Below are 17,823 nucleotides of genomic sequence, written 5' to 3' on the forward strand. Positions count from 1 at the left end.
ACATCAGTTTATTGTATTTTTATATACATTTCAGAGTTATGTTGTATCCTTGCATACACACAGATTTCACAGCATTTTTATAAATAGTTTGTTTCTTTATATTGCACTTGTTTTAAATTGCTTTATGTTGAAATAAGTTCAGTCATATTGAGTTGAGTATCCAGAGTCGAATATCATATCTTTGAGTCGAATATCATATCTTTGAGTCGAATATCATATCCTTGAGTACTTCTAAGTTGAGTAAGTTTGAGTAGTTTGGAGTATTCCTTGAGTTGAGTAAGATTGAAAACAGGCAAGTATGTTTCCTTTTTTATCAAGTTTCAAGCTTATGTTTACGTTTTAGAATTCCCCTTACATGCTCGTACATTCCACGTACTGAGCCATTTGGCCTGCATCTTTTCATGATGCAGACACAGGTATTCAGGATCATCAACAGGAGCTTCGTTGATACATCCGAGAGTTCGAGTTAGCTATGGTGAGCCTCCTTGCTTTCGGAGGATTTCATTTACCTTTCAATTATATCAGTTGTTAGGATGTCGTGGGTCTTATCCCGACTTCCATCTTTATCAGTTAGAGGCTTCATAGATAGTCAGTACAGTTGAGAAGTCTGTATTATTTATTTTATTAAATGTTTTAAAGACTAAAGTTTCCTTTTTATGGCGAGTTGTATATATTTTATTATATATAGTTTTCTTTGGACTTAAAGTTTGTATTTAAGTCTTATGAACTTTTATTTCAGTTTTTAAGCTTTGTATGCTTGAATCAGTTTTCCGCTTGTAGTCAGCCAGGATGAGGGTTCGCTTGGGGACCAGCAATGGTCTTCAAGTACCGGCCACGTCCAGGGTGTAGGCTCGGGTCGTGACAAACATACAACATCAAAAGAGGAAAAAAGAACTGTACAATTGATGTTTCTCATGGCAACATTGGAAAGTCCAGAAGTTGTGAAACCACTAAAATTTGAATGACAGATAAAAGCAAAATGTTTCCAACAACGTCTGCAACATTCTCCTTTCCTTTTCTCTCAACATTTAATTTCTTCTACTTTATAGATGATTTGTTATTGTGTACAATTAATAGATTCAATAAGCATACTTTGTTTCTTACTTATTACATCATCCTTTTTACTATTACACACATAATTTAAATAAATTATTTCCTTGTAATTGTGCTTTATATATTTTTCAACAATAAAATTTATCATCAACGGTGAGCACATTTATTATGTTGGGTCCGTGCTCAGCACGGGCCATCCCCATCTAGTATATGTATATAGGGAGGAAAACAAGTGGCAAAGTAGGTGTATAGTCAAATGGAAGTGTTACCGGAGTCAAATGGGCAAAAAAAATTGTCAAAAATTTCAAAAGGGCACATCAAATTTTTTTAAAACCAAAAGGGCAAAATCGCTCCTGACGAAGCGATTTCCCTCAGACACAATGACCAAAAGGCAGCGATTTTGTCTAAAAACTTTTTTCCTTTTTTTTTATTAAAAATCACAGCCCTACCAGCAATTTTGTAATTTTTTTTTTATTTTATTAAAAATCGCTGCCTTAGCAGCAATTTTAAGTCAGGATTTTTTTTTCCTTACACATTGCTGCAGGGGGAGCGTTTTTCATGCCTATTATTAATTATTAATAATATAAAAATGATAAACAAGACGATTATACTCAATAAAATTGTTGAAGCATGAGGAAAATTGAATTATATATCATAAATAATAATAAAAGAATATTAAAAAGATTTGTTTTGACAACGATTTTTAAGAAAAAATAAAAATAAAATTTTACTAGCAACGATTTTAATAAAAAAAAAGAAAAAAAGTTTTTAGACAAAATCGCTACTAGGGAAGCGATTTTTCGTCATTGTGTCAGAGGGAAATCGCTTCGTCGGGAGCGATTTTGCCCTTTTGATTTTACAAAAATTTGATGTGCCATTTTGAAATTTTTGACAATTTTTTTTGCCCTTTTGACTCCGAACTCGATAGTATATTAGAGATTCGTCATCGTAACAAAAGAAAATGGCATTTTGCAGAAAAAAGGGTAAAACTTAATTCCATGTTATGTTATGTTATGTTACGTTACGTTCATGCATCAGCTGCACAACTCACCTTTGTCATTTATGAAATACAGCAAACATGCAAACTTATTATTACAGAGGCGTATCTAGGTTTTTGAGATGATGGGTGCACTGTTATAAAAAGGTTGATCTATGATATAAATTTGTTTGGTTTGACATTTAGAATTTTACTACTGAAACCATTAAAATTTTAAAATTATAGGTCTAAAATTAATTCTTATATATATATATATATATATATATATATATATACACCAATTACCACTTAGAGAAGTGTTATCTAATTTTAGAAAGAAAAATAAAACAAGATAAATATAAAATTCAAATTTCTAACCTCACGGAGAGAGGTGCACCCAGTCATAATCGCATTATGTGATACTTCAAGTGTGGGTTCACACATCTATATTTTAATATTTTTTTAAAAAATATAAAACTACTATATATGATCTGGGGAGGGGACCATGGTTTCACGTGAATCCGATGACCCCTTAAATACGCCTTTGCCTATTAACACAACTATATGTCATTAAAGTTGTCCAGATGGGGAAAAAAATTAATTTCTTGGATAATCAAGGGAAGCTAGCTAGTAGATGGAGAGAAACCGGCTTCCACTCGACTGATAATTGAATTTTTGGGAATTAGAAGGAAAGCTCAGTGAGTGTATGATTATTGGTCTGTAGACATTTTTCAAGATCATTAGCTTCCTACGAGAGGTATCAAATGAATGAGTTGAATTAAATTCATATAGCAAAATAAGCTAATTAAGTTGATGAATAAACAGGTCATGGACTCACAAAAATTACATGAACTGAAACAAATTTGAACTAAAATCATTACTCAACTCACCCAGTACTTACAAAATTTTAATTAGTTCTTTTTTTTGTCGTTCTATAATTTTTTTTAACTAGCTAATGCATAAAAAAGAAATTATTTATTATGACTATATATAAATATTGGCAATTTCTTATTGATTTATTTAAGCTACATATATCAGTCTCATTTCAGATGGATTGGATTGGACAAGTCAAAATATGTTGAACTAATAAATGTACGGGTCACAAACTTGAACGGATCATATTTTCATAAGCTAATTTTCTCGCCCCTGGCTGCAAATTGCAATGCTTTCATGCTTGTTAAAGTCGATAAACAGAACAGAAATCCTTTTGCTTTCCATAAATATTACTCCATCTTTCATGTTATAGGCATTCATAGTTTGTTAACTTGTTAGGACATCAAACAATTCACTATTTAGCGAAAACAAAGCCAGGAGAAACTATGCACTTCTAACAAGTTTCATGTCGAACTCGTAATTAAGAAAGTAGCAGTAGAGAGTACACATTTTTATTTATTTACAGAGCAAAAACAGTTTTACATTTAAAAGTAAAGTGTGTGACCATCTCATCTAAAAGTTATTGAAGTGTGTGACTATCTCATCTAAAAACTTAAACTGTTTGAGAGAACACACTTTTATTTATTTGATTATATTCTCAACACAAGTTGATAGTGCTAAACATCATAGTCGAAAAGTAGAAACACGATTTCATCTTTTATAAAGAGGCATTTACATGTGCAGGAAGCGATCTCATGGTAATTGGTAAAGTAGTTGGGTTGAGCAAAATAAATGTGAACATACGTTCAAATATTTTGTTATTGCTTCTTTAAATTTTACACATTTTTTGTAAAATTCCTGGCTCTGCTACTGTAGGCGACTCTGACATCCAAATGTGAAATAATTGAACTACTACTCTATGCATCAACTAAGAAACTGCCTTCATTTGAACACTTCCTTGCTTAAAGTTGATGGCACAAAATTCTAATGTTCACGAAATACATAAACCTATTGATTTATTAGGAAAGAATAAAAAATAAATGCATAACCCTATAGTTCGTCCAATTCACAAATAAGAGTTGATGCTGCATCAAACATTTATTTTTGGCTTATAATTTATATTCAACCTTAGTGGTTTATCTTGAACATGAGAATTACATTTATTTTTAACTCTTCCATAGCAAAAAATGAGTTTCATGTGGCAAGTACAAAGTTCAATTTTTTTAATTTTTGGATTAATTCAAGCATCAATTTTTGAAATATATTATAAAATCATTCTCTCCGATTTCAAACTTTAACCATTTTGGTAAATTAAAATTTATAGATAAAAATTACTCCAATATAAATAATAAATTCTACTTTAAAATAAACGGATAAAGTTATTTTTTAAAAAGCAGCAACTTCTACTTGTAACTGATTTGGCCTTCCTAATCTTCCCGGTAGTAAGCAAAAGGAATTTATACAGTATCTTCACTGAAGTCGGCGATCAGCTGCAGACGGCAGGTAATCTCCACCAAAATTCTCCGGCAGATCTGAAACTCTGTTTTCCGATGAATTGATGTACGATTACGCGCCATTTTATCTTCTGATTTGTGTTTGATTTTCAATTGATTTCTCGCATCTGTAAACTAGGGTTGTTAGTTTGATAATTAGGATATTGATGGGCTAAATAATTGATCTATTGTTGCAATTAGCTTACAGGTTTCGTGTTGTGATCCACCAGAACAAAAGTTTCAAATCACTCCGAGTGCGACCTCCAATCTCCGTTAGCCATGAATTCTCGAAGGTTTGGTTTCAATGATTTTTCATTTGATTCGTAATATTAATCATGTTAGTAGCACAGATTCAATCATTTGATACCTTTTACTTATATCGAGATAGGATCAGATGTATTTTTTTTGGAATACATTGATACTTTTGGTGAATGGGCCTGCATTGGGTGGATGTAGATACAGAGGATTCATATGTATATCATCGCCTCAACTAGTTTAGGATTGAAGTATAGTTGGTTGATTGGTTGATAATTGTGGTAATCAGAATATTCACATGATAGTAGGATGCATTTCTCCACCTAGCGTAGTTTCTTATAATACTTTAACAACAACTACTACTATGTTAAAAAATCCTAAGCAAGTTCGGGTTGGCTATGTGAATCCTCATTGGTCGTGTAGCTGAATTTTACCTCTTCTCAAACAATATTTGACATGCATGACAGTGGACTAAATAGACCTGGTTTGATATTACTTAGGCCATAATGTTGTATGTTTCACTAATCTTTTCTTTTTTCTCGTTCAAAGAAGATTTCCTGTGTTTTTCTGAAGTAGGTTTAAGAATCTTGTCAGTTCTCTTTCATAATTTATTACGACAGAGATTACTATTTTACACCAATTTATGTACCAGATGGACAATGATATTCTCAAAGATATATGTGGTTTTCCTAGACCTGATGTCCGGTGTACACTTTTGGCGTGACTAATCCTCATGCCGGAAAGTCTTGCTTTAGGGGTAAAGTGCTCCCTACCAAAGATGACTTCCTTCCTCTGTAAATACATATGACCTTGGAAAGGGCCTCAAAATGTGTAATTAGGTAACATAGAGTTGATTTTATCTTATTCGGGTACTATGAAAGCTTTATTAGTGATGACTATCATTCTCCTAACCCAATTGCTAAATCTATTTGTTTCTTAAAGTCCTCAGATTAAGTAGGACAGATACGAACTTTAAGTTGCTGTAGTATCTATGACTAAAATTCTCTCATCTGTCAAAAGAAAATGTTATGATCAATATCCTGATTGTGCACCGGACATGAATGCTGCCCGTGCCCGTTTTCTCCTTTTATGTGGCATGAGATGTAAACATGGGGCTATAGGCTCGATCCAGCTTTGATAGCGAACTTTATCATTTCTGTCACAGCCATAGACTCTCATATTTGGCATGGGAGGGGGGGGGTTAATTTGAAATGGCAAGGAGAGACCCCCCAAAAAAAGAACTTGAAGTGACAACTTTGTTTCGAGCCTTATCCATGCTATTCTACTGGGGTGGGGTTATTCTATAAGCAGGGCTGTTTTTGTTCTTGTAATGAAAAGGAACATTCTTATTTGCACCTATCTCTTCCTATAGTTGCTTAACAATCCTTGAATTTAGGGAACGTAGCAACAGAGCAGCACTATTTGATGGTATTGAAGAAGGTGGTATAAGGGCTTCGTCATCATATGCTTCACATGAAATGGATGAACAAGAGAATGAGAAAGCAATGGACGGGCTGCAAGATAGAGTCAATCTGCTGAAAAGAGTAAGTCCTGCAGATGTAGAAGCTATTAGCTTTATCCAGTTTAAATTTTATTTTTGTCTATGTTAACTGCCATGTGAAAAATCAATTATTTTGGTTGTCTTCTTTGAACAGTAGACCACTCTTAAGTCTTAAAGGGTAATTGAGGCTCCTTTGGGAAAGTTTTTTCTTAAGAAGTAGTAGACAGAGCCCAACTATTTGATCTCTGATGGGGTAAAATATAGACAATCTTCCTCAAAGTGAAGAATTAATGAAGTGTTTGAGTTCTTCTAAGTTTCTCAACCTAGTTATTGTCATGGCTATTTAACTATTGCATTAGGTTGGAAAAACCCTGTTCTCTTTAAGTTGCAACTTAAGTATTTGAGTTTCTTCTTAAGTTTCTTTCTCTTCTACATCATCACTGAATGTGTGTCATAGCTGTGTTGTTGACAATGAGCATCTTGAACTTTTGAAGATTTTTAGACTTATTCTGATGAAGCTTTATATCCAACAGTTATCAGGTGATATACATGAGGAAGTGGATACTCATAATAGGATGCTGGACAGAATGGTCAGCCCACTTCAATTATGTAACTTACCTCAAGTTTTTATATTTGCTGTATTGCCTGAAAATTCGTGTGAGCTTTTCTTGTTTGGCTGTTCAGGGTAATGATATGGATTCTTCAAGGGGAGTTTTATCTGGCACAATGGATAAATTTAAGATGGTATGTAACCTTTATTCCAATTTCGCCCTAGCCTTGACGTGTAAGCTGAATCTAAAATTGTTTCCTTGCCTTTTCCAGGTATTTGAGACTAAATCAAGCCAAAGAATGTTTACACTAGTAGCCTCATTTGTTGTCCTCTTTTTGGTGGTATACTATCTCACTAGGTAATTAGCATTGAAAATTGGGATGTGTCGTGATTTTGTTTGCAGAAGATGATGTTGTGTTTACTCAAAATTATGCTTCCAATTCCTCAGTGTAAAAATTTTGTATAAAGATATTTTTGATGCAACAGATACTTTTACCGTGTTTGAAAAGATAAAATTAAAAAGGTTGCACCAGCCGGGAATCGAACCCGGGTCTGTACCGTGGCAGGGTACTATTCTACCACTAGACCACTGGTGCTTGTTGTTTTTGTATTGTTTTTCAATGTATAATATGTTGTGCATATAGAAAATTCTTGCAGTTTTATGATATATGACACACTACTTATTAAGCCGACCCCTTGAGTTGTTCTTCTATAGTTTAGGGTACTTTTATTTCAGTTTTTTTTGTTGGTCATAGGCATGTCGGGAGCGTTATCCTAGTCAAACAATTTATTCATTATTTATTAGAGGCTTCATAGATTAAATGAGTTTAGTATATTCATAATTGTAAAGTTGGCAAAACTTTCTATTTTATTGGATATTACATTTTTTTCTTTAAATGAAAGCTTACGAATGGAATTTCTTTCTTTCTAAAAAACTTTGCTTATGATAATAAGATATTTATCTCAACTCAAACAAATTAAAACATGGAGTGTCGATTTTGTCTAAACTTAGGATTGGGGCGTGACAATTACATATCTTTAGAAGGTGATATGAGAAATATAATTTGTTTCTTAGTTAAGTCTCTTTATTTTTATTGAAAGGATACATACATAGGTTGCTAGTGTTTTTCCTTTGAAGATTGACTTCAACTACTCCCTCCGTCCCATTTTATGTGGCAACATTTCCTTTTTGGTCAGTCCCAAAAAGAATGTCACATTTCCTTATAAGGAAAGTATTTAAAGGTACAATTCATTTTTTATCCTTGTTGGTCCCACTTAATCTTAAAATAATACTCCAATACATTTATGAGGAGAGAGAAATTGAGTCTACTTTTTAAAAGGGCAATTTGGTAAACATTTCAAAGTCTTCATTTATTTCTTAAACTCCGTGCCCGGTCAAATGTTGCCACATAAAATGGGACGGAGGGAGTATTATTTATTGTTTTGCTTATTAAAGGTAAGGTCGATGTACCCACTAATTATTTGTAAGTTTTTGCTTATTTATTACATTCTAGGGTCTAGGGGTCAAGTTAAATCTCTTATAGTATATACACAATATTAGCTCACAACTTATTGGTGATGAATTAATATATAATTTTTTTTAGTCAATGTAACAATAAAGTACCTTGGAATTACAAGAGCACTATTTTGGAACTATATAATTGTCACTGTAACAACCTGTATATTAATTCCTCTAGCGTGACATAAGACATGATCTATAGGATATACAATTAACCACATATTTTGTGATCATACAAGTACGAGTATATGAGTACGACAGTTGCCAAATTCCACTAGTTTCCATACAATATAATTGTCCATAACATCATGTCCCATATTTTCCCCATATTATTGTTCAAATATCCAATTCAAGACTAACTTGGTAGAGTGAGAACAAGAATATACATATTTTGAGGAACAATTAAATTATCTTATTATATGCAATTGTCTCAAATTTCTTCACATAAATGAGACCCAACATAGATTTAGAGACTACATTTCTTAAGATGTAGCGTAATAGTTTAACTTACATGCAATATAAGTTTAAAGAATTCTCTATACTATCAGCTGAAAGAATTTCTACCGATATACTTTTATAAAAAGTGAAATTTATATTCTTAAAAATTGGTTGATACCAACACCGATTGATAGTTATTGTAGATATATATATAGGATGCCTTTATCCTTAATCAATCAGATGGATATATAAGAGCATTTTTCCATTTTGTTAAACGTACTTAATGCAAATTCAAATCAATCGAAACTTTAAAGTATTTACCAAGCACCATATGAGAAATAAAATAAGCTACCTGTTCCAACAGATAAGTATGTGAGTGTATAATTTTCTTTACACTAACATTATAGATACTTTAACTCAATTTGATAGGATAATCAATTGCTTTTAAGCAGAGGCGTATCCAGGAGGGGGTCACCGGGTTCACGTGAACCCATGCTCCCCTCCTGAAATCATATATAGTAGTGTTATATTTTTTAAAAATATTTAAATATAGATATGTGAACCCACACTTGAAGTATTATACCGTGCGATTATGTTGGGTGCACCTCTCTAAGTGAGGTTAGAAATTTGAATCTTTTAGTTATCTTGTTTTATTTTCCTTTTTAAAATTGGGTAATGTCTCTTTAAGTGGTTTGGATAGGTAAAAATAACTTTGGACCTATAATTTTAAAATTTTAATTATTTTTAGTGATAAGAACCTAAATGTTAAACCAATCAAATTTATATCTTATATCCACCTTTTTGTAATAGTGCACCTATTATCTCAAAATCCTGGATACGCCTCTGCTTTTAAGTGATCAACATATATAGACCGTTTAATTAAAGACTTATCCTCTCTTTTTTCCTTTCTTTACAGAAGCAGATTAGAAAGCACATTAAAAGCAGCAATCAAAGGAAGGCTTCTTTGAAACTACCTTTCCTTCTTTACTCATAACTAGATAGAAGTTGTAATGAAATCCCCAATTGAGTAACAAATTATATTTTATTTACTAATTATTTTTTTAAAATTATTTGTGTCTACTAAGAGATTGAAAGAAGTCTAAACAACACAAGAAAGAGCACTAGAAAGGTATTAATTATGTAGTAAAACACAAAAATATTTTCAATTGCTTTGTCTGGTTTGGACTTGATAAAGTTTAAGAAAGTAACAAAGACTTTGAATCTTGTAATCATTGTGGAATGTACCAAAATATCTTAAATTTTGTAGTTTTAAACGTATCCCGTGCATGAGATGTTAGAATTAAAGAATTGTCAAAAAGAAAAGATACATTCTTTTTTAAAATCGACTAAAAAAAAAACTAAGACAATTAAATTGAAACAGAGTGAGTACATCTTTTGTAGTGAAAAAAAGAACGGGAGAATTGAGTATGTCTAGCGGGTAAGCATTTCCAAGAGACGTTCCCTATATTTAACATCTTATACCATCTATATATATAAGCAAATTTTAATTAGTTGAATGCAAAAGCAATGATTGGCGCATAGATACTACAAATGCAATGCAGTGGTGGAATAACTTCACTCTTAATTAGAGGTTTCAGGTTCGATTTTTAGGTATGACAAAAAATCTTGTTACAAGCATCATACCTGAATGGACTCAAATTTAGTTAGGGCTCCAAAACAGACCCTAAACACTGAGTGAAAAAAGGGGAAAAAAAGAAGAAGCAAAATGGACGCTATAGTGCTTGATTAGCCAACAAAAAATTGATTAGAAAAACACCAAACCCCTCAAAATCAGAAATAACTTAACATATATCCAATGGAATTATGGAAAGAAATTGCAAAAACATAAATAGAATTCTTATTTATTAGTACGTAGTAAAAAATAGGGGAATGACGGATAATACAGTACTACCTAGCTAATAAGCACACAAAACCCTAAATATATAGTTTGGGCAAATTTTCAGATAAACAAACATATCATAGTAATTATTTTAGTACAATATATTTACAACTTACCAATATCTGCACCGTTAATCATGAACGTACAATTAATTAAGGATCATGGCCTAATCGAAGCTCCAAATCCAAATCATCTTCTAATATCCCCTTATTCTTTTCCATATTTTCACCAAATTGCAATATACGCCAATCATCTCCGAACAAATTAAGACACTGCGGCCTATTATCTTCGGATCCACTATCAGGCCCGTTCATCACAAACGGGCCTTTAGTGGCCGTAGATGTATGGCCCGAAAAATATGTCAGGTAAGGCCCGTTGGTTTGACTTGGTCTGGTTATTCTGATTCTATCTTTTCTGTGAATATTCATGTGACCGCCTAAAGCTTGAGCAGTATTGAATCCTCTTTTGCAAAAAACACACTCATAAGATCGACCTATACCGTTTTCTTGATGTTTTGGTTGAAGCTCAACTTCTTCATGAGTTGACGAGTTCATCATACTGGAGTCTTCCTTAATTTGATTTGATCTGATTGATTATTATTTAATCAATAATGGGAATGAGTAATTAGCGTATGAGGGAAGATGAGACAATTTATGGGCTTTCTATTTTGAAAAATTGTGGGGGAGGGTTGGATAAAAAATGTAGCTTTATTTGTTATTTCAATTTACAGGCCGGCTGTTTACATGTATCTTACTTAAAAAAAATTAAAACCTGCTTTTTTCCGTTTATATTCTCTCCGTTTTTATTTAAAAAAATAGATGTTCTTTAATACTTGTTATTTCAGAAAGTCAATATATAAATAATAATATTATTTTTTCTATTTTACCTTTGCGAGTTATTAGCTATGAAAGTACGATAGAGTGTGTGGCTGAAGGGAGGGGGTGGGAGGAGACTTTCCTAAACCAAACCTTTTTAATACTACAACTAGCTATGTTGGAAAAAAAAACATATAAACCTCGTATTGTTGCTTCCTCATAAATTCCTCTGACATATCCCCAATTTAAATAAATACTGTATTTATTATACATACTCACAGCAAATCTAATAATATATATATTATTTTCTCTTTTAAATCTATATTATGGACTTACCAATAGAACAAATGAATATTATTTTATTATTACATAGTATATATATGTTGAAAACTATTTACACTTAAGTGACTTTATAAATAAGATTTTCTATAGTTAAATAAATTCACAACATAGATTAAAAAGAGAAAGAAGATATATATAATATTAAAAAGGTAAAAAATAATAAAGGATGAAATAAATGAAAGAAGATATGATACTTAGGTTTAAAAAAATTGCACAGCTAATAATTTAAATATAAAATTCAAAAAACTAAACTACTTTAAATGTATTTTTAACAGAGCTGAGGAAAGACAAAGGATGCCTCCCCCATGACCATGATAACGATAGGATGTAAAAATTAAAAATGATCCATCAACATTACAGTTTTTGTTGTTTCTTTTTGTCTGTTCAAAAAACAATATTGAGTCGATTTTTTTCTCTTTAATTATAGTTATTAGGGATTTAATTAAATTCACACGTTCACTATCTCTGTGTCATCACAGTCTCCATCACCATGCAATTATATCACCCAATTTAATTAATTATTCTAAAAAATCTTTAATGAAAATTACTTCTTGTTTAACTATGTATATACTGGCTGCTTCTTAGAAACAAAAATAAAATGCCAAAGGTTTTGGTAATGATGATTCAAGCTATGATCTCAGATGCATCAAAATCAAGTCTGATTCCAATTAATATGCAACTATATATATATAGTAATTTAATTAAATCTATGTGGGTATGTGTTGTTGGAAAAATATAAAAGAAATTATATAGTAGACACTCGTGTATGTGAATTAACTATTTATACTAATTTATGAAATATGCAAATCTATCATATTTGACGTGCTTGAGTTTGGTACGAAGGAAAATATTTTCTAGAAAATAAGTGAATTTATTATTATTATTATTATTTGTGTTTGATACGTAAGTAAGAAAACTATCTTTAAAATATTTGTATATAATCTAGACAAATATTATAAGAGGTGGGGTGGAGCAGGAATGTCAGGTAGCAGGGATAGGGACTACAAGAATGGGGTGAAGATGAAGTACGTTGGAGTGTGACGAAGATACAATCAATGTGAAATGTCGATACTTATGTAACTTGTTTTTTCTATTCTTATTAAAGTAGTCATTTTCCTCATTTTTAAGAAACTTAATTTCCTAAAAGAATATTTTCCAAAAAAGAATTGTTCAATCAAACATAATATTTTTTTTAAAAAAAAAACATAAAATGTTTTCCTTCCTACCAAACCCACAAGAAGACTTAGTAGTCTTGGCTAGGTACACAGTATTTCTCCATTTTCTATATTTCTACTTCTCCTTTTCCATAGAATTGGTTGCATGAATATGACATTTATTTATTATCTTAATAAAAAATAAATAAAAGCTTGTTATACAAAGAATATTTCATGGTCTTAATTAACCAGGTTCTCATTTGAATATATGCTCCTATCTCAGACTCACTTGCAGGCCAGCTGATTTATTTATAAAGACACTTTTGTGTATATATTACTATTAAATACTAAGCAAGTGCCCTTAGATTATTCTAAAATTCATGACATTATTTTTGGGTAATTGTATAAGCTATAAAGTTTTGTTGGAAAATCTGTTAATAGGACTCATTATCACAATTTCTACTTTAATTTGACCGAGTAATTCTTATCACTATCAGGGCTTCTCGTTTTAATCCTAATTACAAGGCATTTTTCTTTTAAAATTGTGCTATTACCATAAAAGTTTAAAAACTTATGAGGTCATAGATAATGTATTTTTTGTTAATTAATTTGTACTTATCAAATATTTATATCAGGATCTGTAATCGAGCCCACTATATGCACATTGTAGTAGGATGAAACAAAAAGGAAAAATAATCGAGCCCACTCTATGCACACAATAGAAAGAATAGATCCTCCCAAGATAGAACTATTCTAAAAGCCCGAGAGATAGCAAGAGGGAACCCTTTTCTTAACACTTTAGACAATTACTAGAAGTGTTTCCTTATTTAAACATTTGAACTTTTCTTTCCACCACCAATGAGGAAGAATTGCTTTTTACTAAAGCATAAGAGAACACTTTATATTCCCTCATTTTATCTTAATTCTTACTATATACCCAACACTTTTAATTACTTGGTGTTGCTTTAACACGTATGTTTTCCATTGCCAAATATATAGGAAAATCTTTTTGATAATAAATGGCAATGAAACTTGAATTCAGGACCTCTGCTAATAATGTAATATAATGTCATATGAAATAGTATGACTATTTCATCTAATATTATAAGCCACTAGAGAGAGCAAATTGGGTTTACTATTTAACTACACTTCACACATCTCTGCCCTATATACTGATAATAATATCGAAAGTTTACAAAGTCTTGATTTTTAATGAATAAAAAAAGTTAGTTCAGTGCACTAAAACTCTCGCTATGGATAGAGTTCAGGAAAGGATCCGACCATCAGGTCTATTATATACAATCTTATCTTGCATTTCTACTAAAGGCTATTTTCATAATTTAAGCCTGTGACCTCCTGATCAAATGACACCATGCAAAACTTAAATCTCCTCATGAAATGTTGCCAAGCAATTTTTTTTTGGTCCTTGACTTTGATGAGGAGACAAAAAGGATTGAAGTGGTTCAAAAGAAATGAGAAGACAAAATGCAAAAACATAAACGAAAGACCTGTGGACTTGTCATCCCTTTTATAACTTGTCTCTCTAATTCCAATCCTTATTTTAATGTTGAACAAACAAGACAAAACTAAAATCAATCCTCTCATAACAAATCAATTATTTTTTTTTTAAAAAAATAGAACTAGAAATTGTCTAGTCCAAACGTCACGTTATTACATGAGATGGACAAAGATTTGATCTTTTTTTGACAAAGTCTTTACCAGCTCAAGCGGTGATTAGTCAGAAGTTAATTAAAACAAAAGAAGATTATTTTTTTGAATATATAGAAGATTTAGGGAAAATGTCATGGTCGATAACTACGTGACTGATCTTAACTACTACTGCACTCAACCATTACCAAATCATACTGTCATTTACAACACAAACAATTAATGTTTTCATTGATCTATTCTTAATTAATTTAGCTTAAGCCTGCATCCTCCTGCTATAAAGTTGATTCATTTATGATGTGACATGGTGGCATTATATGATTAGAAGGGGTATGCTTTATAAAAAAAAAAAAAAAGTAACTTAGAGATATCTCACTAGTTAAGAGTTAATTACTTAGATACACACCAATTAGCTAGCAATATTATGAATCTTATCGGATTTTGATGTGTCCAACTACGTCTAGATACGTCCAGATACATATATTATCTAGGGATATATGAGATCAAAATTAGCGGTAAATTGTTTTAAAGACATTGTATCCAAGTGGATTTGCATATATATGAGATATATAGACAAATCTAGCTTGGATCCCTCCCATATCTCGCTCGCCGCTCTCCTATCTCCTTCATGTATTTGGTATTCCAAATACATGTGAATCACATAAGATACATATGTATCTAGTGTGTATCCAATGTCATTTGCATGTATCTAAGATATATGTAGAAAAATCTCGCTCGCCTCTCTCCCTATTTTAGCGTATCTGGTAGCAAACAACAAGTATTTAGGTGTATCTGACTTGAAATCTGGTATGAAATATTAATTAGTGAGATAAAATATATTTATCTTAAATTATAGAAAAATATTAGTAAATATGATGGAAATATGGACAAATTACAGAAATCACAAATTTTTAAGGCAAAATTACAATCTATCCCTTAAAAGTTTATAATTACAGAAATCCCTCAAACAGATACAATAATATAAGCGTTGATACATTAATTTGATGACGAGATACATTAATCGTTAAGTAAGATATATTACATTTTATACATGATACACTAATCTGATGTACATTTTATACATGATACACTAATCTGATGCGCGAGATACACTAATCTGATGCGCGAAAATGAGAGATTTTGGAGATTTGTAAAACTTATAGGGGATAATGGTAATAAGTAAACTAAAATGTGGGATTTCTATAATTTTTCCTAGAAATATTTGTGTAATTAGGTGATTTTTCCAAAAATAAAAGATGGTCATGGGCCAATTCTCCCAATGGATTGAATTTGAAAGATTTGTGTAACCTGATATACTAGACATGATTTATGTCGTAACTTAGACCTTTGTGTTTTGCTGAAATTTTGTTGCCTGGAAGATTTTGAGGTAGTATTATTTGTGTTTTAGCACTATGGTTATTCAAGACTTCCTTATGACTATAGCTTTTCGGATGCTTCTTTGTGCTTGCTAATATTAGAAAATGATTCTTCTGTTAAATTGAGATGTAGGTGTCATCGTGATTTAGATGATTTGGTTCATGACATTTGAGATCATCAATCGATATCCCAATAATAATCGAACAATACATATAGTCTCAACAAGACTATCATTTGATTCGATAAGAAAACTTTGAACGGTGAATATTGATGTACACGATATACATGACGGTGATACAATCCTAATGAATATTTGGTACGTATTATGTCTGTAAGTGTATGTTACACACATGTTTTAAATTTTACCATCTAATTTTAAAATATTAACATAAATGATATTGTTGGACATAAAGTTTCTGTGATACTAAATAACTTATGACATGAAAACACTTAAATCAAATAAAGATATTTATAAGCAAAGAAAATAGTTAATGAGTAATAATATAACTAGCTATATAGTTAAATAAACTGTGTTTGAGTTTCTCCTCTTATTTACTTATTTTTCGTATTCTACATTATTACTTTTAAAAATTATTTTTTATTTGATTCAGAAAGAAGCATCAACAAGTCAGTGCACTTCGCACGGAGAACATTAGATAAAGTGGCAAAGTGCACTTTGCATTAGTTGAAATAAATCACACATAGTGATACTTTATCTAAATTTTTTTCTTTTGTTAATTGTTGAGTATTAATATTAAATTAGTGATGAATTCTATAACTAATTTTATTTTAGAAGTTAGGAAAATATATCCCTCAATTTTGTGATATAGTGCGGATATATTTTTTTTTCAAAAATGGTGAATATTTGTTGTCTAACAAATAATACATATTTCTCTTTTCATTAACATAAATATATTTACTAGATTTTATAAAATCATTAAATTGATTTTTAAATTTCAAAAACATCATATTGATACCATTTGTTAGACATACACCCTCTAAGAATAGCAGCTGATACTGGAGGAAGCTTAATTAACTCCATTAAACTAACTATGATAATGTGGTATACTTATGAAACCTATTGTCTATTGACCAAAGGAGTATATAATGTGAGCTATAGAACAGCCAATTACTGGGTAGTCAACTAAAACTACATGTAGCGGATTTGATAGTGTATTCACTCATGTTGCCTAGACATAGATTTATTATATGACTAGCAAATTAGGAAAAACTGCTAACTAAAGAGGGGATGATCATACTGAAAATTCCACTAGAAGTGTTGTCTATGTGGAGAAAACAAGCTAGAGACTCAAGTACATTTATTTTGAATATACCTGAACAACAAAAACGAAAAAATCACGAGATTTGGTTAGGTATTAAAGTATAATAAAGGAATGTGACACAATGCCTAAAATGAATAAAAGTATGACATCGGAAGCAATATAAGAAGAATATATCTACAGTTATATGGGAGCGAGAATCTACCACATTTGAAGAGCAAGAAATTAGAATCTATTCAAAGGAACAATAGTAAATACAGAAATTACAATCACATAGATTAAGAAAAAAATAGCAAAAAGAGTGAATTACTTGAAGGATAGTAGGAAAGCAAGTAAATATAGATACTTGGTTCAATTTTTTTGAATACGTTTCTTTTTTAATAAAAAGTATATTTATTTTAAATACAAAATTAAGGGATATATTTGCTTCTTTTCTCCTATGAGTGAGTAATATAGAGTTTTATATTATAAAAAATGAATCAAGCATTAAGCATTTGTACCTAATTAAATTTCCTTATCACTCAAGTAAAAAAAACATCCAAGTACAGTGTTACGTGGCCAAAATTGATCATCATGATATCCTAAAACAGTACGAGGTCGTATATATATATATATATATATATATACTC

The 17,823-nt window shown here is 31.0% G+C and overlaps 2 protein-coding genes and 1 non-coding gene across 10 annotated transcripts; 1 reads left to right on the forward strand and 2 right to left on the reverse strand.

Annotated features, from left to right (window-relative positions):
• Positions 1–4,270: 4,270 nt before the first annotated feature.
• On the forward strand, positions 4,271–7,386 carry LOC125870340 (bet1-like SNARE 1-1). 8 transcript variants are annotated; one of them, XM_049550744.1, is made up of 6 exons: positions 4,271–4,405; positions 4,597–4,688; positions 6,047–6,194; positions 6,685–6,741; positions 6,836–6,895; positions 6,974–7,383. In XM_049550744.1, exons 2-6 carry the CDS (start codon positions 4,675–4,677, stop codon positions 7,061–7,063), a joined length of 369 nt encoding a protein of 122 aa, XP_049406701.1. In that variant the 5' UTR covers positions 4,271–4,405; positions 4,597–4,674; the 3' UTR covers positions 7,064–7,383. The 8 variants fall into 8 exon arrangements, with proteins under 8 accessions (XP_049406701.1, XP_049406706.1, XP_049406702.1 ...); XM_049550749.1 differs by having other exon boundaries at positions 4,287–4,405; positions 4,604–4,688; positions 6,056–6,194; positions 6,974–7,386; XM_049550745.1 differs by having other exon boundaries at positions 4,287–4,405; positions 4,604–4,688.
• On the reverse strand, positions 7,227–7,297 carry TRNAG-GCC (transfer RNA glycine (anticodon GCC)). The gene has a single exon. It is a non-coding gene; the product is annotated as a tRNA-Gly (tRNA).
• Positions 7,387–10,710: 3,324 nt separating the features above from the next.
• On the reverse strand, positions 10,711–11,112 carry LOC125871327 (zinc finger protein KNUCKLES-like). Its single transcript, XM_049551914.1, has one exon. It carries the CDS (start codon positions 11,110–11,112, stop codon positions 10,711–10,713), a length of 402 nt encoding a protein of 133 aa, XP_049407871.1.
• Positions 11,113–17,823: the final 6,711 nt, after the last annotated feature.

This window comes from Solanum stenotomum, chromosome 7 (assembly GCF_019186545.1).
Source record: "Solanum stenotomum isolate F172 chromosome 7, ASM1918654v1, whole genome shotgun sequence".
NCBI lineage: Eukaryota > Viridiplantae > Streptophyta > Magnoliopsida > Solanales > Solanaceae > Solanum > Solanum stenotomum.